At 39.8% G+C, this 24527-nt stretch overlaps 1 protein-coding gene across 4 annotated transcripts in view; it reads left to right on the top strand.

The window, feature by feature from the left end:
• prox1a (prospero homeobox 1a) overlaps positions 1–24058 on the top strand; it is a 32793-nt gene extending 8735 nt beyond the window's left edge. For 3 of the 4 annotated variants that reach the window (XM_056767432.1, XM_056767431.1, XM_056767433.1), the window contains exons 4-5: positions 5078–5272; positions 20115–24058. In XM_056767432.1, the coding sequence (XP_056623410.1) occupies positions 5078–5272; positions 20115–20303 (384 nt within the window). In that variant the 3' untranslated portion in view covers positions 20304–24058. The remainder of the gene's footprint in view (positions 1–5077; positions 5273–20114) is intronic. The other variant, XM_056767434.1, reaches the window with a different exon arrangement.
• The last annotated feature ends 469 nt before the right edge of the window (positions 24059–24527 follow it).

Below are 24527 nucleotides of genomic sequence, written 5' to 3'. Positions count from 1 at the left end.
ATTAAAATAACTGGCCTTAATCTCCTAGAAGAGAACAACACAACATAGCGCAAGACCCACTTTCCCTTTCGCTCACTTACGGTTTCATTTGAAACACAGATCATGAGATCAAATTTTTTCTTGTATGTTTTTCTCTGTTCCGGTGATGTCCTTAATATTAAGTGGCCATAAAAAATTAACCTAACATTTTGGGATGATCATTTCTGAAAGTTCACAAAACAAACTGTTGCAGTTTATCTGTGGGAGAGGGCTGAGAAAAGCTGAGAAATTAGAGGTTGGGCCGAAAGGAACAAACGAAAGCGGGAGGGGGCGTGGGGGGCAACAAACAAAATGGAGCACAACAACACAAACAAAACAATGGTGCCAATTGTCTTTTATTTACAACTTAATTTGTTGTTGATGCGTCATACATGGAGCATACGGAGGAGAAATAATGTGACAGATTCAGGCCACATTATTTAAATGAGGAGAGCAGGCTCCTCTAACTCCCAGCTGCCCCTGTGCTGGATCCAGGGTGACCACCTTATCCTCACACACATGCTTCTGTTGCATCCGTCTAAATCTGCCAACAGCTTAATACTCATGAGAACGCACTCACTGTTAGCGCACTGGGCTCTTAGAGTACTTAATAGGGACTGGTATAATTGAATAAAATATAGAAAATAATATCACTATGGTATTCTGAAAGTGCAGAGTTTTTATAGTGTATTAGTTCCCCTTTGAAACATTGGAGTTCATAATTCAAAAAGAATAGTCAGCTCAGATTTCTTAGCAAAGAAATCATTTAAAATGTGTATTCCCGTACGTTTATTTTGAGGCGCTTTTGAAAAGATAAAGTTAATCAAAGCTTTAAATTAAAGACGCCCTAATTACAATCTCCCTTTAGACATGGCTGTGAAATTTTCGACACGTTAAATTAACATTTGACAAAACAAGGTCAGCGTGTTGGGAGAGATGGTTTTAGAGGGCCGCTTAAACAGAAGGGAACAATGGGTGGCATGTGTTTGTTAGATCAACTAGTATGTATGTTAAGGAATTAAGCATAAATTACTGACTAATTATGGCTGTATAAGCCTACCAAAGTTACAGGAATTAGTGATTAAGATGTTAATGATGGGGTCTAAATAGGAAGGAATGAGTGTGGGAAATAGGTTGATTCGACAAAATTGTCTATAGTGGGATGATTTTTTTACAACTTGTGCCATTTAACTGGTGTGATAATATAATGGCCTAATATGACAATACAGTTTAGAATACTTTTACTTCCATAACCGTTTTTATTTAATTCAATTGAATTAAATAATGTCAATTATCTGTGATAACAAAAATTTTTGGTAAAACTGTGGTATTTTTTTTATTATAATTTAGGAAATGTATGTGTATATTGGAAACCATAAGCGATTTTAAAAAGCAAATTAGAAAATACTAAAATAGTTTAACATTACAAATAATAAAAATAATCAAACATTAATTTGTGTGTGTGTTACGTGACTGTGTTTATATAATACAGTTCTAACGTTTCTACATTTCGATTGTACATCGTGAAATCAAACTTGAACCATCTCAAATAATAATATCTCATTCAGGAAGAGGAAGGTGTTTCTTACAGGTAGTTCGACAACCCTTCCGAGTTGTGACTTCACAGAGTGAGCCAGTGGCCATAGAGAGATTTAGAAAGCCTTCTTTTAGAGAAAAGCAACAGGAAACCGTGACAATCCAGTGATTTGTGTTCTAATGTAACATATAATACCTCAGTCTCTCCTCGACATCTCGTCCACAATCGTTCTCTGAACTGTTAAAGTAATCACGACCCGTTATCAAATTTATCACTCAGAGTAGCTCAGAACACAGAGACTGCATTTGTGACGGGTCATGATTTTCCCGGTGTGATTTATGGCCGAACGTTCATCCTTTAGCTCGTCCCCTTTATTTCTTCACAATTTAATTATCATAAATCTGATTTGGCATATTCACATCACCTGGTGGTCTACTGTTCTGGCTACAGTAGCCTTTGAGCTAAATAAGAGAGAGGTGAAAGGTTAAGGGGAGCATTAGCAGCAAGATTGTGTGACGCTGATTATGAGCAGTCAAAGCGGGTGTGAGTCGGGTTACGTCACCCAGTCAGGGTCAAAGCGTATACATTTCAACCGGACAGCTCCAGTAAGGTTAGCCGTAGGTCAGGGAAATTATTTTAGCCACCCAGACTTTGTCACCGGGCCATTTAAACCTACAACATGCTGTGTACCATTAACAGCTGAATATCAAGTAACCTACTAAGCACTTAGCTTACTTCCCTCAATAGAGCTTAACTTTTCCCAGCTTCACATTCTAAATGCCTGCTGTGTGAGGGGTGTGGGACTCAAAATGTTTAGACCCGGTATAAGTAGCGTCTCCACCAAAAAGCCCGTATTGTCTCCGGCTAGCAGAGGAAACGTGCAGAGTGACGGGTCAAGTCTTACCCCCGGTGTCTTGGAAAGAGGGATCTCTGTCACCAGAGTAATAATCTTTCACAGGCCTGTGAGCAAGAGTGTGTGAAACGCTCTGGCCCGTACGTACACCCTTGTTCTCTGAGTCAACTGCTGCCCGGACACATTACAGGCGTCCGACTGATTTGTTTTATGAATCTTTTGAGCGTGCTCAGTGGATATTGAAGGTTTTTTTAGGGGAGTTGAAAATAACAGGATGAGGTGTCCCGCGGGAAGCATTGGGTTTGGTGTTCTTAGAACAGCAAAATGGAAATGATGTCAAGAGTAATATGTTGAAGTGTGTTTAGATTTTTTATGTCACTTTAGTAAACTTTTTTATATAGTTCGTCACTTTAAAGTTAACAGAGTTAACTATTTTATCTAGTTCATCAAGTTTTGTGAGAATGCACGTGTCACTTTCCCAAATCGCACTAGTTACTTTTTATTTGGTGTTTTGTTTTGTGCTTGGGGTGGCTAAAGGCTGATAGAGCTCCACCGGTTATTTTTGTTTGACAAGCAGATGACATGATCCTTAATTGCTGAGTTGTCACGTTCCAGCAACCTGGCTCCATTGTCCCCCGAATCTCTGGTATTTCTATTGGGCAACAATGCTTTTTAAATCTCTCTTTATAAAGCGCTGCCAAACGATGTCATGCGGACTTACTTTTCTGCGCTCTCCATTATGTCATCCACTAGCCATTCTAGAAAAAGAATCCCCCCTCTCGCCTTTTATCCAGCCCTTCTGCGAGCCCCGCTCGTATGAGACAATGTCTTATGACAATGGAAGAGCCTAATCTCCATGTCAAAGCAATTTTCATTCCCCAGTGAGCAGCCTGCTATCATTTTGTAATGTTTTGTTTCTTATTCTAAAAGAATTAAGGGGGTGGTGGGGGGCTGGAATAAGTCGTCACAGAGGGCCGGGGGTCCTTATCTCAGTGTCTGGAAATTTGGACAGTGCATTTCGCCCCGCAGATAAAGTGGAAAAAAGAGCCCCCTCGAGTTGAACAGATCCTAATAGGTTTAACTTCTAATGAAACGGGGGGGTAAGCGAGAGATCAGATAGCCTCGCTTCTTTGGTTGTTCTTTTCTTCCCCTTCTTTTCAAACCTCTGTTCTTGCTCGCTGTTAGGCTGAAAGAAGGCCGAGGCGACTCGGGGGCCAAATGTATAATTCTTGGATAGGTTAAGTACGTGTTTGAACTTCTCCAGACTGATGCCTTCGGATGATGACTTAATCATTTTCTGCTGAATTATGGGAGGAGAACCCTCGTGGCGCTACAGTTATCACGCTCCCGGCCGGCCTTTCGGGCATACTTGATGGCACGGCGTGTCCCCCTGCGACTCGGGTTCCCCACTATGAAATCTTGTTCATGTCCTAAATTTGCAAGCAAGGAGACTTTTTTACATGGTGATTACATTTACCCTAAGATGCACGGGTCGCCCTCCCCCATCTCTGTTCGCCGTCCTTCCTTTTTTTCCTTGCTCTCTCTCTCCTCAGCTGTCATCTGAACAGGGGCCTGCATGTTCTCATGGCCACAGATAGATAAGTGCTCGCTGTTGATTTTTGATTAATGCTCTTTGAGGGTATGGAAGGGGAGGCAGAGGCAATGATGGCTTGATGAACACCCGTAATGACAAAAGGCAGGAGGCTGCATGTCAGAACAGCCAGTAGAAAGCCCGGCGGATTTATAGCTTTAACTTGGCTACATTCAACTCAGCTGTCCTGTACATTCACACCCCTGGCAGCCGTTGCGTTCACACACACATCCGCGAACACACGTACAAAGGCTGCCACACAGGTCATTGGCTGAGGTCATGGGGCATGTACACACGCCAAACCGAGTACCGTGTATTTACAGGCGCTCGGACGCTCCAAATTTAGCTCCGACAACAGCGTACGAAGGCCAACCCTGAGCTGCTTGAGCTAAACTTGGGTTTATTTAATTTTGAAAAAAAAATTCACTCCGTTTCACCGTTTACTTGACTCGATTATTAATGTGGGAAAAAGCCCCGAGGCGTATCGGAATTAACTCAGCTACTTGATATGTAAATTTTCTGTCACTGCATTACGGGCTATTGACACAATTATAATTTCATCTACTCAACCCTGAACTGTTTGCATTTGCGCACAACATCAAATATCCGCACCAGCCGAGTAAGCCCGGTATGAAAAAAGCAACCCCCTGACCGATCTGTCTCAGCTGCGGCTGTGTTTGCTTACCCATCATCCTCAAGGACAATGTGAAGTAAACACGTTTGTAGAAACAAATGTCTTATCTGTTGCTCTGACATTTAAGGGTGTCACTGGATAACCAGATAAGAGGTTAGTCACACTCGATTTTAAGAGTTTTTAGTAAACCGGACAGTCAAAAGTGAAATCGAAAGATTATTGCAGACGTTCTAGGGTAACTTTTAATAGTTATTTTTGCACCAAAAACATTTTATTGTGATACGTGAATATAAGTTTAGAAAAAGAGAGCATTTTTAGCAGAATCTCACAAGTATTTTTAAATCTTTTAATACACACAATACTCTAAATGTATAAAGAAGCTTTCATGCTAATTGAATAAACAGCAACAAATTTCAACGGTCTCTCTGTTTTTCTCTCTTAAAGTTCAACCGCTGCATCACATCTCAGCTGATCAAGTGGTTCAGCAACTTCCGTGAGTTCTACTACATCCAGATGGAGAAGTTCGCCCGCCAGGCCATCAACGACGGTGTGACGGGAGTCGAAGAGCTCAGCGTCAGCCGAGAATGCGAACTTTTCCGCGCACTCAACATGCACTACAACAAGGCCAACGATTTTGAGGTGAGCACTCGTCCGATGTATTTCCCCTTGAGCGTACATCCACCTTGTTTCACTCACGCTGTGAGATTCACGTTAACACAGTTCACAGCATTAAAATGAACGCAGCAAAATGATCTCTTTATATGATTAGACAATGAATGGCAAGCTGTTCGTCCTGCAAATCCCACCCCTGTGCCTCCCGTACTCCAGGGGTAATACGAACAAGGAATTTATCTTTTTTTTTGCCCGAAACACACTCATGCATCTGTCTGTTTGATGAGGCAAACAGGGGAGCAGCGCTTTAGGTCCAAGCGTCCTTGTCAAATACAATTTGCCTAGCACACATTTACCGCTCAGCTCACTATCAATATCTGCCCACTGGGATTCTAGTCATTCAAACACTATCCTTACAACATCATCATCATTTAGCTGACGATTAGCAAAAATCCACCTTCCCCCCGAGCCCCCCTTTCATTTGTATCAGGTCAAAGTCAAGGTTTATTGAAAATACAGGTGTAGAGAAAGCTGGGCACCACACCTTTGCAACCAGGAACATATTTAGAAGCATGATCCCTATTTTCATACATAAATGCGAGATTTGCATGGCTGTGGAAGAAAACGCAGGGCACCATGAATAAGACTGTTGTTGGTGGAGAAGTAGAACCGAGGGAGAGATTGTTTTGCATATCAAGAGCCACAAAGGCTGCACAGGTGTACAAGCAGGACTATCTGAAAGACTTTCCCAAATGCTCATTTTCCATGCAAGGAAAACTCAATCTTTAATGCAAATTTCAGAGAGAACGCCAGCCCGGTCGGTTCCCTTTTTTCCATACCGTCTCGTCTAGTGTGTGACAATATCCCACAGTAAGTACGTGCCGAAGAGAGAGGTCGTTTTTTTCACCTTTCGCGGTGCAGAGGAGCACTTCATGCCGAGGGTTTTTGTACAAAAATTTCTCTTCTCCACCTGTCACACTGCGAGGCATGAAATTGGAACCCTCGCCGATTCAGCAAGTCGCTCTTTCTGCCAAATTTAGCATCATCAAAGTTCCACCTTGCGAGCTCCTCGTGAATGAATATACCCTCTGTTGTGCTGATCGTTTGATGTTAATCTAGTCTGTCAATGTGCTTCCTTCTCCCTTCTTTTTGTCGTCAGGCCCTGTCGTTTCTTTCTCTCTCTCGTTCGCTTTCCCCCTTTCGAGCCGCCTTGTGTCTTTCATCCTCTTGGAGTTTACTCACCCCTTTCTTTCCCATTACAAACTTGGTAATGACATAATTGTCACATTCCTCATGGTGGAATGAGCAGAGGCCATAATTAAAGGAGCTTCATTAATTGTCTTCAATGCACTTGTGTTGCGCTCGCTGTTTTCTTTCAAGTTGTTTATCCTTCATTCGACTCCTCCTCCAGTCGCAGTGTCTCAATATGCCATAATTTTTCTCCTAATTACCGCTCTGTTTTTCTTAGCCGGACAATGCGACGAATGAACACAATCGAGGCCATTTGCATAGATGGCCTGAGATTTCTAAAGCTTAAAAGGTTCCCAGAAAAGACAGGATCAACTCTTCCTCATGTTGTCTCGCATTGTCCCAGATAGAGCTGCCAGCAAAATGGCAAGTGTTACATTTTAGCCGAAGGTGTTTGTGTGTGCACTAAGCAGACTTAGGTCATGCCTAACAGGTCTGGTTAACTGGTCTAAGGGAACATCATTTGAGTATATTGCACATCATAATAAGCACAAGAGAAGGATATTTTCTTAAAGAAATTTAAGCATTTTCATGTGACGAAAGTTCCAATTGTTATACTCCGTTAAAAACTTCACATTGTATTTCCTGAAATTATACTATAGGTGTGTGTAAGAAAGTGCCAAAATTTATGTCAAATATCATACTCCACTTTGCATATTCAAACTGACATGTCTTATTTGCTTACATAAAAGCGTAAACGTTTTTTCCTTAGCACAAAAAAGCAACATGAGTGTGAGTAAACGTAGTTCAGTTTTGGGGTATCCTGTCCCTTTAAAATCTCCAAAAGTGGCAGAGTATTTAATATTAAAGCACACACAGAAAGGCGAACACCTGTTAAATCTCGCCGCACAGTTAAGCATTGTTAGCCAAAGTGGCGTTTCCTGGCCTTGTAATTGTGGCATCTGGTTCTCAGGAGCCGTCTTCACACTTACTGTATCACATCACAGGCACCATTGAAGAGTTGTAAGAGGGGTGGGGTCCACGGGCTCCACTGGGATAAGGAGACATTTTTATGACAGCTCTGGGAAGGTCTCATCTTTCACCCACAAAATAGTTCAAGGCTCTTCTGTCAAACCCCCCTGAGTGCCCCCCCCAACTTGCCCCAGACCCGCCTTGTCTTCGGTCCTTGTAGCCTCCTCCCATGAACCGGCTGAGGAGAACACAGAGGAGGCTCAGTCTCTCCTTCTCTTTCTTTGCTTCATGTGATCTCTAAACCTTTTTGAAAAACTGTTGGTGGCTATATCCCCACAGCAGAACCAGACAGACCTGCTTTGACTTCAAGAGTTCTCGTAGGGGTATCTTCAGGCTATCAGGTGTCCCTGGCTATTATCGTGATGGATGAAAGAAACTTTGGGACTTGAAAAAAAATTGTTTTGTTTACTTTATTTTTGCATATCTTTCATGCTCAGTAATTTGTTTTATTTGCTTGCTTAGTACGAAAAACTGTTCTAAAATATTTGAAGAGAGTGTATAATTTTAGCACCACTTGTATAATGTATTTGCAAAATATTAATAAAATTTAATAAATAAATAATAACAATGATTAAAAATCTATCAATAATAACAATACTATTTATAATAATATTTTTTAAGCAGGTTCGTCTTAGACAGTGTATAATTTTTGCACCATTTGTTTAATAGATCTGCAAAGTAAGAATAAAAATAAATAAATAAATAATAACAATAATTACAAATCTATAACAATTTTATTAATAATATTAATGTTTTAAGCAGGTTTGTCTGGCTTTATTTTACAAACAGATAATCCTGCCCCAAACTAATGTCATATAAACAGAGCAATGCTTTAATAGCATCTCAGGGTTAACACTTTCGCAAAAAACCTACCAAAATGGCCATTTGCAAACAATTTAACATGCAATTACACTCATCACCTCTAAAATGTCTACAAGACATGCACAGTGTGTAAAAGAAGTAAACTAAGAGAATCTGATCACACCCATTCTGCACAACCAAAAAGCTCAATTAGCCACTTTCAACAAGTCCCCTTTTCTCCAGGTTTCTCTTCCCTTTTGTTTCCTCGTCCTCTCATTTGTGTCTTGTTCATGCCTGGTGTGACCTACCCCAAAGGCCTTCATTATTAATTGTCCTTTGGAGACAGGGAAAAGTTCAAAGACTGTGCGGATGGTCCCTTTACTGCGACCGTCTATTGTCTAACATTCATCTCCCTTTACCCTTGTTCCAGGAGTGTATTATCTCTATTGCCTCATGAGAAAAGAAGGTTATCAATAAGCGTGTAGAGAGCTGCCATCATGACTGCCAGGAGGTCCTGGCCTCCCAAGTCCACACATAGCTCCCCCACGGAGGGCTAGTTTACTGTTGTTTATCTTTGCGCTACTAGCTTGAGCCTTGCTACAGTATACATCTTAGGAAAGGGCTCTGGTTTCAGTTCTTCCTCTCCCTGACCTAACACTGACCTGCACTGTGGTCTGCCAGCTCACGCTCCCATTATAACGCCACTCAAAGCTATGGACGGTGCTTAGAGATAGCGGTGGCCGTTTGAAGGCTCAGTTTGGGATCATTTAAATACTGTAGCATGGTGCATTTTATTAACCAACTATATAATTTCTGCTTTTTTATATTTACACAATTAAAAACCAAATTAAAGGAAAAAAGTAATTTATTTTAAAACATTAAAAAGTTTTACAACAGGTTTCCCCCAGACAGATCTGAACATTATAAACATCCCGCCCCACAAATTCGGACTGCATTGGTTAAACCAGCATTGGATCAGCCAACTGGTCAAGATACATAAACAAGCAATATCTTGACCATGAAATTGTTAATGTTTTTTTTTGCTTTTACATTTCTTTTGTATATTTATAAATGTTTTATTTGTATTTATATTGTCAGGCTTGGGATTCTATAACCGCCACAGTGTTAATAATAATAATAGTGTAATAAAATAAATATGGCTGGCTTATTCTTTTATAAATATATTATCTATCATATTAAACTGTGTAAGTATTTGTACATTCAAATAAATAGGGAATCACAACAAAGCAGTTTATCACATTACATGTCGTCTGCAGAAGTACCTCACTCATCCCATATATACTGTATATATGCTACATCATATGTACATTTCTTCTCATTTCTATTCTATTTTTTTAATAACAAAGTCAAAAAGGTTTTTATTTATTTCATTTTTTATTGTATTATTTTATTTTATTTTAAAGTCAGTTGTAACATTTAATACACAAAAAATACACATTCTATAAGCAGAATTCAGAAAGTTAGTTGAGTGGCATTTTGTTTGAATCAAAAGTATTTCACCCCTCGAATGAAAGTCCTGAATGAAATCGGAGCGAAGTCTCAAGACAAAGTGTGACTTGGTGCCCATTGTATGGCAATCCCACATGCAGCTGGGATGGCACCCCCTCACAATCAGTGTTTTGTGGTGAACCCTGAGACCGTCATGTGATATCAAGAGTCATGTGGTCAGATGATGTAGACTATTGTCTTCAAGGGCTCTTGGGTCACGATCATCTTCCTCTCTCTCATTAGATCATACTGTCTGATGGACTGACACTGACAATGAGAACACTTATTGTATAGTAAAAAACAACACTTCTTATAGAAGCCAAAAATATTTAAAATATTAAATGAGCAAACTACAAAAAAGAGTCATTACAATTGATACTACACATATTTAAAAATGCTAATAGTACATAACAATACAAATATAATTTGACATAATTAACAGTACTCTTCATTGGTTTAGTAATGTGCTGTGAATATTTACAGCGTTATGTTGCATGTCCTCAGTGTTGAATCAATTCATCATTGGAGAGCTGATTGATAGGAGACTATAATGCGTTTCCTCTTTCTTCACTACAGCTTCACTATAAATGTCACACTCGGCAGCTCGCTGTCACACTGAACTGTCCCCAGCCGAACGTAATAGAGCACTATGAAAACAAACTCCCGTCATATTAGCTCAGTTATTACCATGTCTCACGTCAGAAGAGCTCCTCTAATCTGGTTATAGGACGACACTTGGCTTCTGTTCCCATTGCGCCTGCTGACAGAATAAGCTTTCATACTTTTTATGTCTTTATTGAATGAACCGTGATGGCCGTTTGGCTAATAATTTGAAATTGGACTGGCAGATGCTGTGTTCTTTACATGAATCATGTTTCCCCGATACCTGGCGGTTAAGGAAATATCAGTTTCTTGTTATCAGGGTTTATTTCTGTCTCTGTTGATGGGATCACAAGCAAGGTCTGTGTGATTTCTTCTCATGCTGCTCTTGTGGGAACTGAACTTCCTCAGCGGGTTGGTTAATCATTAGTGGAGGTGACCTGAGAACTCTACAGTACAACACATTATATTCAATGGCCTTCACCGTACTTACGAAGGGACAGGAGACAAATATTCTGTTTGTGAACTACAAAAATACCAACGTCAACAAGGTGTTTAATCATTTCTGATGTTGCTTCCAACCTACTTGAACACCTGTGGCATCTTACTGTTTACCACTTTTTAAAGGGGGAGTTCACCCAAAAACGAAAATCTTTTTACACCCCTTCTAGTTATTTCTAACCTGTATGACTTTCTTTCTCTTGCAGTACACAAAAGAGGATGAAAATGTTTTGTTTGTAACCGAATAATGACAGTACCTATTGACTTGCACTGGTTTCGTGTCTGTATTATCGAACTAAACAGGAACCGCCGTTGTTCGGTGACCAACATTCTTCAAAATATCATATTTTGTGATCTGCGGAAGGAAGGAAGTCATACAGCAAAATGAGTAAATTATGACAGAATTTTCAATTTTGGGTCAAGTATCCCTTTAAATGCATTGAAGCTATGTATATTGTAAAAGGGACTTTGGATTACTAAAATTAATTAGTAAATAAACAAATAATATTTATATATTTCAAACAATTTTAAATAAATGACATTAAATAGGGGATGCAATCATAGTTATTTTTACCCAGAACGTCTGGTGATGGCGGTAAAAATGGACTCAATGCCAAACTGCTTTAGGCACACTATATCCCATATTACTCAGAGAGAAAGAGATAGATATAAGATAAGTCTGTGTAGTGCTTTCAGGCGTTTGTGTTTCATCATGGCAAAATGACTTATTAATGGTCACTAAGTTGTGTGACCCATCCCAACGGTCATAGTGGGCTTTCCAAGCCCTCCAGTCTTCAGTACCTGCCAAAGAAAACTACACATAAATTAGAGATAGTGGCGCACAAGATTAAATATTCCCTTCAAAATATAAATCACAATAAAATGTGACCTAAACAAACATGATGCAATGCGTTTGTCCATAACAACAACTTAGAAGATACTTGATGCCTAACTTACAATTGTGAAGAACTAGATTTTGGAGCCGGAGATTTGACAGTGTGAGGTTACAATTGTCACAGCTAGTTAGGAGAAAAACACGGAAGAGTTTTATCACTTTGCACTTTATCGAAGTGCGCCTGGTGTAATACGAGTTTGACTAGGCGGCATATCACCATGTTGGAAAATAGCATCTAATGGGTATTTTCGTACCGAGTGCACAGGATGAACTTGACCGTGTCTCACCAACAGGCATCACATGTTTCCTGCCCTAAAGTGTGACATTGTGACGCTGAATATCCACTTTCTTTAATTGCCTCTCAGTGTTAAGTGTTGGCTGCCATGGGCTGGAATTCTGTTGTCATGAAGGGACCTGTGACAGAACATAAACAGGCCTTTAAGTAGTTTTCAAAGGGCCTGCAAGAGCTCCTTCCTCTTAAAGATAAGCTCACGGTGTGGCACAAACTGAGAATCGAATAAACAACCTTAACGCAAAGCTCTCCCAATCGAGCTATTGTTATGCTACTACACGAGTTAGATGCCACGAGCGTCCAGACTCTTTCCGTGTTCTCCCATGTCACCTTGCGTGCAGTCTGCTCAGTGACACCACCGGTGATTATGTCATTATTTTGCTCCAGGGGGTTCGAACACATCTGCAGCACTCGTGCGTGGCTTTCTCCAAACCCTGGCACATCTCCCACACGCCGCCCTGTCTGTCTCTCCCTCCCTCTTCTCTTCATTAGTCTCGGTGCCAGATCCTTTCTTCATCCAGACAAGAAAGACCCAACTCCAAGCTGCCTTTTCTCCTCCTCCTGCCTGCTCCCGTCCTGAGGCCATTCTGTCCTCCCTCTCCCTCCTCCTCCTCCTCCAGATGTCCCTCTTTCTCTCTCTCCCTCCCTCGAACGCTCTCTTCTTTCACGGGGTTCGACTGCAATTCTAGACAAATGACTTCATAACCTTTAGCCCAAGCAAGCTTGAACCCGGACCCTCCTCTAGGTCAGAGATACGCTGCCCCTGAATTTGAAGTGCACATGTCGCTGTGGCATTGTTTGCTTTAGTAGCATATTTATAAGGTGGGGTTAATAGGATAGTTCACCCAAAAAATGAAATTTCTGTCACTATTTATTCACCCTTGTGTTGTGTTGTGTTGTTTTTTCTTCTTTTAATGGAGCACAAAAGAGAAATTATGACCATTTCATGCTTTAAAAAGGACAAAAAAACACCAGAAAAGTGTAATAAAAGTTGTCCATGACTCATTTTCAAGTTTTAACAGTGTGTTATGAATAGACCAGAAATTCAAATTAAAATCATGAAATTTTGATCCTTGACATTTTCAGCAGTGGTCACCATTCACTTTAATAGTTTAGAAAGAACATTTCTGCTTTGAAAATTATTTTGTGTTCCAATAAACGCAAAAAAATCATGCAAGTTTGGAATGACATGACAGAATTTTCCTTTTGTGTGTACTGTTTCTTTAAAAAGTTTTTACTATCCTTATAAAAGCAACTAGCCATAATCAAGGCTCTTGTTAATAACGCTTGTTTCAGTGTTGTCTTCAGTGAAAAACAAAACTCAGAATGACCTTATTTAAAGGTGAGAGCAAATATATCCCCACACACACATTTTGTGCCAGCGTGCCTTGAGAAATGGGCATATGGTGCTTGCTCAAAGTTTTCTTAAGTATGAAAAATAGATTTCATCAAGGCCAATGCAGAATCAGCAGCGCCACGCGTATGTTTGTCCAGAGAACCTACGCCGTGCTTCAAGGTTGCCAGGACAGTTTGTGAGGCTCAGTTGCATCACAGTGGCTTTTGAAAGAATCTTTATCAGAGAGGGAAACACGCAATCTGTTTGCTTGATTGACACGCTAGCCAAGAGTTTATCAAACGGCAAGGTTTTGCTTTCTGCGCACTATCGATTAGCTGGAGCCGAATGTCCAGCGTTCGGTTAAACGTTTCTTGTTCGACGGGATTTCGTTCTTTTGAAGTTCAGACTCTAGACAGGCGGTGATAGAGAGAGAAACCGAGAGGCAGTGGGCGGGTGGCTGGTGAATGGGGTGGACTCTTATCCTTTCAGCCCCCTGGCCTTGAGACTTATTTGCTCTGTCAATCCATTATCTCCTGAAAAACCAAACCTCCTGCTCTACTCTTCTGTCTTTTCTAATGCGTCTTTCTCCTTCTCAAAGTTTATTTTAGAATGGCCAGTTTGACGGAAAATTCAACAGCTAGTTCATAATGAAGTCAATTTCCTGCTGTCTTTCTTAAAATATCTCCATATTTCGTTTGTTTATTGGCATACATTCTAATTATTAGACACCCTTCATGTTTCCCAGATATCTAAATAATGAAAAGGATTAAAAAGTGCATGTCAACTTTGAAAGCACGGTATTCAATTATTTAAAAAGTACACTATTTGTTTTCTTTTCTTGCGATTATGCACATTTGAGGTTTTGGAAGGACAGCAAACATTCATTTTAATAATTTTCAATTTGTAGATTGAAGCCTGTTTCAAAATTAAAATGACACGTACTTAGAGAGTGTTTCCTTAAACAATCTCTGAGAAATCTTATTGGGCAACATGTGAATTTATCAAGTTTGACTTATTTTTAAATTGAAGCCTGTTTCAAAGTTAATATGACACGTACTTAGAGATGTTTTTCCTTAAACAGTCTCTGAGAAATCTTACTGGGCAGCAGGTGAATTTATCAAGTTTGACTTATTTTTAAATTGAAGCCTGTTTCAAAATTAATATGACACGTACTTAGAGATGTTTTTCCTTAAACAGTCTCTGAGAAATCTTACTGGGCAGCAGGTGAATTTATCACCTTTGACTCAACGGCTCAGACTGAGCAAATACAAGCGGCAGAAACAGAATCGCCAATATCACACGGGAGCCGCAATGAAAAGGAAAGTAGACTCTTCCCCTATAATGATTAACTCTGGTGAGGAAACCAGAACCTTCCCCTCAAGCAAAAACTCCTAGCAGGCACAGAGAGCCAGCCCGAGCTCTCAGTTCCCCACGCTGTGGCCTTCTGAGACACAAAAGTTTCACAGATCAGGTCTTCATTTGCCGCGCTCTTCCATGACATTTCCCACACATGCCCCTCCCTCCCCTGCCCATGCAGTCCTTGATTTGTATGGCAGTTATCAGGAGGTAAGTCTCTCCTCGATCAATATTTGCCCAACAAACAGATTAGATTTGGGGCAGTTTGTTTAGAGGGTCCAAGTGCATGCACACCGGGGTGAATGAATGCTGATTGAAGTACCGGGGACTGCTGATCACAGCTCCTCTACACGTCTCCCACCCCGGCCCCTCCCCTTTCACCTCTTGTCTTGTGTTTCTCAGTGGAGGGGCCATATAATATCCCTCTTTTCATAAGACGGTCTGTGCGTCCTCTCATCCTTGGCAACGGCAGAGCTGAGGATGCACTGCTGCCAGAAAACTGATCAAGCCGGAGGGCAGGAATCGGTCGCCAGTTACTGTTATTTGTAATGATACTTAAATGAAAAGAAACGTAATTACAAACCTCGTTCTTAAGTGGTTTTGGGTGATCCAGAGAGTGAAGAATAAACATGGCTTATCCTAATTAGATTTTTTCTTTTATGAATCCATCAATTGTTTTAAAGGGATAGTACAACAAAAAAGAAGAATCTGACATTGAAGGGATAGTTCACACAAAATTAAAAAACATTTCATCATTTATACACATCATGTTATTCCAAACCTGAATGACTTTCTGTCTGTTGCAGAACACAAAGGAAGAGAATTTTAAGATTTTTGGTAACCAAACTTCGATTGTATGGACACAAAACCCCACATTTCTCAAAAGATCTTATTTTGTGTTCCACAGACAAAATGATCATATACTGGTTTTGAATGACATGAGGGTGAATAAATAATGACAGAATTCAAACCTTTAGAGGCAGGAATCTCCAAAATTACCAGAAAAGTGAGGAAAAGTCTCTATTTCAATTCTGCCCACTTTAATTTGTACTACTTTAATATGCGTATGCATATTGAAATTGTTATTATATACAGCGTTTTGAAAACACTTACTTAACTTGATGTGTTCATGAATAAGTTTGGAGAGCTATGACTGACGAGAACATTTCAGTGAGCAACCCGATACAATGTCTGTTCGTCTTACAAAGAACTTGATGGCTTCCATTGACCTGGATTATTGTGCAGTCATATTGACTCCTATTTTATTTTTTATGTCATTGACAGCCTTTGGTTCACCATTCATTGAATGTAAAAGAGAAGCTTCAGATTCTACTCAACTTCCCTTATTGTTTACCACAGAAGAAACTCTTAACGGTTAGAAATGACATGGGCTACTTAAAGCACTAACTTTTCCTTTAATGGTTCAAGTTGTTGCCTGTGATATTAAGATATTAAAGTGACACATTACCACAGATCGCAAAGTGACAATCTCAACCCAGAACTGCTGTAAATAATTGAGTAATCACTTGCGCTTTCACACTTTCACGTTACCCACAGCCAAGAACCGAAACACCATGTGACAGCACACACAAAACACGTAGCATTTCCTTTATTAGCATTAATTTTCTCTTAGGGCTCAGCGGGCCATTTAGACCAAGCCCTGTGTATTTTTCCTCTCAACTTCACTGAATCAGGAGTCCTAAAGAGAGCATATGAAATATTGATGTGGAATTGTCTGCCGTGCGATTCAGCTGTGTTTACCGCACAGCAGAGCGGCCTTAGAGGCTTAGCCCACACAATAGCCGTAACAAAAGAACAACAGCTGATCCGTGCACGGCGTGGAGGTGACAAAACAGTTAAAGCATGCTGCCGGCTATGGGCAAGCAGTCAGCAAATGTAGACAAAAGGGTTTGTGACAAGAATAACTCTCTCTCTCTTTCTCTCTCTCTCACTGTGTCTTTCGCTCTCTCTCTCTCTTTCCAAGGCAAGCAGTCAAGAGGATCCAAAATACCAATACCCTTTTCTCCTTGACATTGTCTTCTTCCTCAGTCAGCATTTTACTGCCCTTTTATGGTAAAAAAAATGAGTTGGAGAAATTCCTCTCAGGAATATTCTTAGCTATGCAGCACTCCTGGGCTTTACCCTACGCTAAAGTCAGAGACTACGCAGAGGAATCGCATTTTGATGCCCCAAAGAGAATATGGAAACCTATTAGCTATGAAATCTTCACATTAGCAATAAACAGGTGCGCACACCTGCATCACACAGAGAGGAGTGTTAGAAAGAGATCGAAGTCCCTTTGGAGACCACACAGAGCAAATGATTTTGACATAGATGTTTGTTTTATCAGACATGAAGATGATCATGTTCACTTAATCATTTGCTTTTAATTTGTTTCTCTGGCTTAAAACGCAGAGGGCAGATATGACCAAAGCAGGTTGTGTGTCAATTTGACCCCAGCCCAATATAATAAAAGTTTCAATGAAAACAGCCTCAAAAGATATACCGTTAATTTGGGTTTTAAATGTCAAACATGAGTAATGTATCATTTTTCAAATCAGACATTTTAAGTTCGCTTACGATCATAAATAAGTCTCATCTGATTTTTGAGCTATTAAAACAGCCTCAAGGTTTCTCATACCCCGACCAAAAGGTCTCCAAAAAAGTGGGGAAAAAAACGGAGGAGAGGGTCTGTTGTGAGACGGGGTGCTGGGGAGGTTGGATATCTATAACCTTTGTAATCCCCCCCACCCTCTCTTCTCTTTTTCTTTCTCACCCCCTCCATTCCATGTGACATTCATTCATCAGCCAAGTGCGTTTGGCAAGCCCTTCGCCTACGAGCGCCGTCCCAGTGACCACTAACCTTGGTATGTCCTGACGCTTGTGATGAGTATCTGCAGGACACAGAAGGCAAACAGGCTGCTATGTCAGGCCTTTATTGTGTACTGCCGAGGCTAGGGACAGTCAGCATAATCAAACAAATGACCCCTGAAGGCTGTGCCCCTCGGGGAGAGAAGAGAGAGAAGGAGACACAGTTCTGGCCAAAAGCACTTGGGCAGGGTTTTTTTGTGTCTCCTTTTCTCGTCCCCTCCCTTCGTATGATCTTGCCCCAGGAGAAAAAAGGCAGAGGAGGGGGAGAAATTACTGTACTGGAGTGTACTGTACATAGAAATCTCACCCGTTCGAGACGGACGTCAGATACGATACTCGATCAAGCCGTCAGCTACTCTCCGACGCATCGCACCATGTAGTTTTACTGCTGTTTTAAGTCGGGTATTTATAGCCACGCTATAATTTAAAGCTGCATCACGACAAGAAGTCGAGCACTTGATTGTGGTGGAGTCAAACATCTTAAGCTAACTAACCGGTCAAGGCCTTCCAGACAAGGGTATGCCTTTATTGACAGGATATTTAACACACTTAATGGAAAAAAGGGAGCTGGGGATGATGTGGGTCGCATGGATGAGATTCTTTGTCCGGACAACTGCTCACCTGGCAGGGTCTTTGAGGAGCAGTCAGATGGTGATTGATGGCACCCATGCCAAACTAACCGCTCATCCTCGTCCACAGTAGAGGACTGCGCTGATAAAACCTTGCAGGGGATAGTGTGTAATATGGTGTCGTGCAATTTTTTTGAGTTAGCACGTCTAAACGCTACGGTTGACACTGTGTTGGAGAAAAACGCAAGGACGTAGAGAAAAAACGCAGAGTTTGTGCCATTTAATGTCCTTCTGAAACCTTGTATCTCCATATTTCTCCTATTATTAGTCACCCTTGAGGTCACTGGGTCTTTCAAATATCTGACCACTATAAAGTATTAAAAAGGGCTTATCAACTTTAACAACACAGTAATCAATCATGTCAAAAGTACAGTGTTTTTATCCTTTTCCCAAAAATCCAGGGAATTTGGATACGGACAGGTTTCGGAAGAACAGCTACTATATACATATTTGGCCAACATACGCTTTCATAAATCCATGTGAATTAAACACATCGTCTGCTCTCCTCTTTCTCTAATCATTAACATTTGTAGACGTTTTTGGTCCTTATTTGGTCCTCAACCTTTGTGTATTTTGTTGTTGTTGTTTTTTTGCGCCTGCATGCTACTTCCCCATCTGTGTTTGACCGCGTGGGTGTTAGCGAGCGTGTGTGTGGCACAGTATGCACCATGTCTGGGAAGCGTCTTGTCTAGCTGTAGGGGAGGTGACTTAGTTCTTTGCCTGGCTAATCATCTCCATAGTGTTAGCGGAGAGCGACTGTCACTGGTGCTAAAGAGATCACAGGGCCAGTCTACAGTACGCCCCCGGTCTTGGCCCTCTCGCACGAACAACAGACTCTCTGTGGCTCATGCTGGAGAGGATGTGTTCTGGTTGTAGGAAGCAAACTCCTTGGTTGTGTCCTTCTGGCAGTTATTGTTGTTGTTGAAAAAGCGGCGCTGTGGGGTTTAGAGGTACAGACCTTGTGCAAGAGCACTTACGGACAATATAGCCAGCCTAATGTAGCCCATATTCTATACATTTAAGTACATTCATCTCTTATCCTTGAATTCCTTCTCTTATTAAGTGTTACGGCTAAAACTATATTTCAGTGCGCACGCAATAAATCCGTGTGTCAGTAAAAGTTGATAAGCAGTCATGTTTTATTGGCCACTGTCAGCGGCAAGATCATCTTCTTCCTTGCAGAAGTGGAACCGTATTGAAACAAAGACATTTTATGAGACTTTGCTTACAATCTTATGTCAAATAAGGGGAAGTCAACAAATTATGTTTCGTTCCCTCTAGGAAGTAATCTCAAAAAGAGGAACGGCTCAAGTAATGTTTAACCCAATGAGTTCCTCTTGGTTACAACCTCATGAATTTTTCCAAGTTCTGAAATCCAACCGCTGCGTGTGATGGTTTACCTAATTCCAATGAATAATGCTTTGTTTCTCGTTGAATGTCAAAGAAATGTTTTAGTCAAGTCTAACAATGTTACATATAGACAAAAACACACAATGATAATTGATATAAAAGACCTAAAATAATTTACTTTTATGATAAATGGTGATGTGTTACACACCAGCGCACAAATTCAGGTTAGCTCCGCCAGAACGTGTTACAGCAACGGAAACAAAAAGGAATTCATGTAGCGATGATGTTTGGGGCTTTTCTGCACGTCCCTTTGGACTTGGCAGCCTACACGGATTCTGGCAGAAGGGCTTTGGGTTCCTGAAGTGTCTGCATCCCCGTCTCTTCTGATCCTCTGCACAAACCCTCATTTGACCCTTTTCTTTAGTTTTCTTGTGTTTTCTTCCTTGAATCAGAGACTTGGGATTGAAACGTAATCCGTTTATTAATGTCATTGTCTCCTTGTGTATCAGCAGGTTCCGGAGCGATTCCTGGAAGTGGCACAGATCACATTACGGGAGTTTTTCAATGCCATTGTGGCAGGCAAAGATGTTGATCCTTCCTGGAAGAAGGCCATATACAAGGTCATCTGCAAGCTGGACAGCGAGGTCCCAGAGATTTTCAAATCTCCCAATTGTCTGCAGGAGCTTCTTCACGAGTAGTGATTTCAATTGCTTACCAAGTATAAGCCCTTCTTTTCCGAATCTTTATGAAGTAAGAGGTAGCATTCCTATTTTTAAACCCCAGCTACTTTGAATGACTTAGCTGTTAATTTTTTTGTGTTTTTTTGGGGGGAGTCTATCAAATTGATTGTTTTGACTGTAGTAGATCCCCCTCCTATCCTTGCCTTTGATATGGGCATTACAATGTTTACCACATGATGGTTAACAAACGGAACTGACGCCCTGATTTTTCTCTCTTTTATTGGTCGTTTTGTTTAGGGCTTTGTTTTACCCTAGGATGTTTGCCATGTGTGATGGTTTTACTATTGCTAAATACGACTTGCATTTGTAGCTTGTATAGATGTAATTATTATTTATGATTAATATAATTATTACCATTAATGTTATTAATGCTTGCTGCAAAAAAAGGAAGGAAAAACAAAAAATCGACATGTGATATTCTTGTTTCTCATGGCAATGCTACATAAAATAAATTATTCTTTGGACAAAAAAATAATACTAATAAAATGGGGTATACATTTTTCTATGTGGGGAAATTCATATATATGATATAAATATATATTATATTTGTTGTTATTCTTGAAAGAAACACCATGAAGTGTTTTTTATTTTGTTTGTTTAGCCATTCAAGCCATTCTGTCTTGGCTAGGGTCCAATGTTCTTGTGTTTTGTGTCCACATTGATAGCACTGGCTCTAGGGAGGGAGGCCTAGTCGTAGGTTTTTCCTTGACGGAGCAGCCTCTCCTGTAACTAAGCAACATGGCCATTTCATACTGGGGCAAGCCAGTGCGGCACAAAAAGATGGAGGCCTTCCCACTGAGAAACCATTCTCGATCATAAAAAGCACACTGTCAAAATTGCTAACATAAACACAAGCGCATACAAACAAATACCAAAATACACATCCCTCTCATACGTTTAACAGTCAGAATTGTTGGGGTTGATTTTCTCCACCTGCTGGCCTGGAACACCTCTATAATTGGACTGTAAATTCTGTAGATTATTTTGATTTTAGTGCACAATACAGAGAATAATTCGAGGGTGGCACAAACTGAAACTTTCTTTTTTCTTTCTACTTACTGGATTGTACATAATTTGTTAGAAATGTACAGGTTTGCTTAATATTCACAATCATGAATGGAGCTGCGGCAGTGTACAGTTTATCAGTAGTCAAATTTTCATGCGAGTTTCATGCTAGAGAGACTTTGTTTGAGGAATTGTACATTTATATGATATAAATTCACAGAAGTTGTCTTTTTAAAAACATTTACACTAGTAAATCATTTCCATGACATGTCCCTAATAGCAGTTTGTTAAAACAGTGACCACTGAAGAAAATGAAGCCTTTAGACACAGAAATAAGAGTTGGCTGTAGAGGGCAAGAGCCGGACATGTGATCTGCTCTGGAAGAACCCGTGCCGTTTGCATTGGGCAAATCCAGCTGATGAATTGAAACGCAGGCCGGCAATTATTGTCAGCACAATGCCTTAAAAAACCTGCTGACTTCTAGATTAATGGGCACAAAAGAGCATGAGGTGCTGTCATACTGTCGCCAGGGCTGGCATCATCCACAGCCCCCGGACTAGCAAAAACGGCAAGCTTTTCACTATGCATTGTTAAGAGGAGGAAAACAAATCCTAAACAATGTTAGGAGTTGATCAAAGGAAGTGTTTGACACTGTTCTATTCTCAAGTCTCTTTTACGTGCATTGTGAGATGAATAAACAGTTCTTTAAACTTGTAAGAGATTTTGTGTGTGTGGTAGTGAGAGGCACTAATTTTTATTTCACTGATGACATTTTGCAACATTTCTTTGCCGGTTGTGTCATGAGAGATTTCAAATTATGCATAAAGTGTTGGTTAGTGTACAAGCAGGCGTTGTGTATACTTTTACACACTTAATGAAGCTTATAATTGCCTGTACCTGGATAACACCAGCTTTTCATACAAATTGTTATAAATAAATGAACATAATGTTACTAAAACAATACCGTTTATGTAGTGACATAGGCCATTATAAAATCTAAACTTTAGCACAAATTGAAATGAAGCGTTATATTTTCCTAATTTGAAACGAAATGCACTCGGCAAGCTTTTGGAAAATAACAGTACTTACTTTCATGGCCCCACTGTGTACCCAATTTCATTGGATGTTTAATACTTGCAAGACTTTTAACACGGCACAGAGACTGTGTGCAGAATAGGTGTGAGTGTGTGAGAGCGGGTGTTCGGTTTTGCATGTTTGTGTGAATACACAAATGATAGGATGTTAGTTTTAGTTCCCATAAGAAGAAAAAAAAAGATCTTATTTATTGTTTCTCTTTAATGTTTTGTTTTGTTTTATTTGTATTTATCACTGTACTACATTATTGACCAGAGGCAGGTAACATTCAACATCTCAACCCTTTACTTGATATAATTGCTATTGTATTTTTAGAAGTGCTATGATATTTTCAATGTTTGGAAGTTTGGTTGGCTGTCTGTCTGACAGATTATTCATATTTTGCTCCCCTTCTTCTCAGCTCTACTTCAGGGTTGCAGTCAATATATTAATCCGCTAACAGAAATGAGACAGATCTGTTTTTACACATTTGCTATGTATTAGTAAATTACAGTAAATGTTGCAGTTTAAGTGTACATTTCGCACTCCATTAAGGTCAATTGTTCTGGAAACCCTTCACGCCAGCTCCCTGAAACATTTTATTTAGGTTGAGGTATACAGTACACATTCATCTCACCATTGGTCATTTATCATAATTTTATCTATTTTGATGAAATCGAAAATCCGTCATGTGATCACAAAGCTGTTAAGATCTGAATCAATTGCCAAACATGGTATGGGACTGTTTTTTATTACACTGAAAGGGAAGTTACAAAGAGAAAGAAAGAAACTTTGCATATTTCTGGGATGGGAACACTTATTTGTATTGAATGCAATGTGTTGTACAAGAATCTTGACTCTCTGTAGATTTGATGCTGTATTTATGAGGTGTGTGCTCTCTGTAGGGTTTTGAACATGGTTTCACTGGCTTAAAGATGTGTGTAAATATAGGCTACAGACAAAAAATGAAACACTGCCTTTCTATGATTTAGCAATATGATGTAAATAGCATTGTTATGATTTTTTGTATGAGATAATTCTTTGATTCTAGTATAATTCCAGCTGAAACTGTTACGAATTATATTTCCTACATTTTGAAGGATACTCACAATGACTTATTTGATCTGTACACATAGTTTGTCAGCGGAATGTCAATTTCTCATGCAGAAGTTTCATAATTTATTGGTTTAATTTATCATAATTTATTTGGTGATGGTGTACAATTTTGGTATTTCTGGGGATGTATTGTAATATTATTTGGTAGAATGACACAACATAACGCCCTCGTAAGGTTCTTAACTCTGTTGAGACATAAAGAGACACTTATGTCCAGGTAGCCATTGTAATTTCAGACACTATAGTCAAAGACACTTGATGATGAATAAAAGACAAAAAAAAGAGAGAAAAAGAAAAAAGTATGTACAACTAAACTTTTCATCTCTTGTTTGGAAGGTGAAACAAATGTGTGTTTTGAAGTTTTTATTTCTTGTCACTTAATCAGACTTTTACCTTTTGCTTTTTACCACCTACAATACAGTAGTCAAAGTGCCTCGTGTGCCTTCCATCTCCTCGGAAACTGAATGTATGTGCAGTATATATGCAAGCTTGTGCAAAATAAAATCCAAGTCCTAGACCAGGTGTTTCCTTTTGCCGTTTATTAACATTTGATCAGCATGTTATATTTGGAAGATTTACAGTGTTTTAAGTGTATCCAAATTGAGTTTGTTTCCTGTGATGCTAGAAGGAATCACTTGTAGATTCACATGCGATGTGATATGATTTTGAATAAACAAAAAGCCTAGTAATGGTCAAAAGTAATGCCCGTAGGGCATATTTGCAGAATATTTGCAAGTTGGATTCAACTATTTAAATAGGAGGTGTATGGTACAAAATGCAGAAAACACAATTTTTGTCCAAAAAATTGTCAGAAATGCTAAAAAGATGTTTTTTAACACAAAACTCGCAGGAAATAAAGCTCATTGACTATAATTTTATCTGTAATTAATATTTTGGTGATCGTGATTTTTTCATTCTCCATAAGCATTACGCATTTAATTTTTATGAACCCTCATTTCTTACCAAAGCTGAGCTATAGATATTTTA

The sequence above is a fragment of the Triplophysa dalaica genome, chromosome 15 (assembly GCF_015846415.1).
Source record: "Triplophysa dalaica isolate WHDGS20190420 chromosome 15, ASM1584641v1, whole genome shotgun sequence".
Lineage (NCBI taxonomy): Eukaryota > Metazoa > Chordata > Actinopteri > Cypriniformes > Nemacheilidae > Triplophysa > Triplophysa dalaica.
This window is presented reverse-complemented; position numbering and strand designations above follow the sequence as displayed.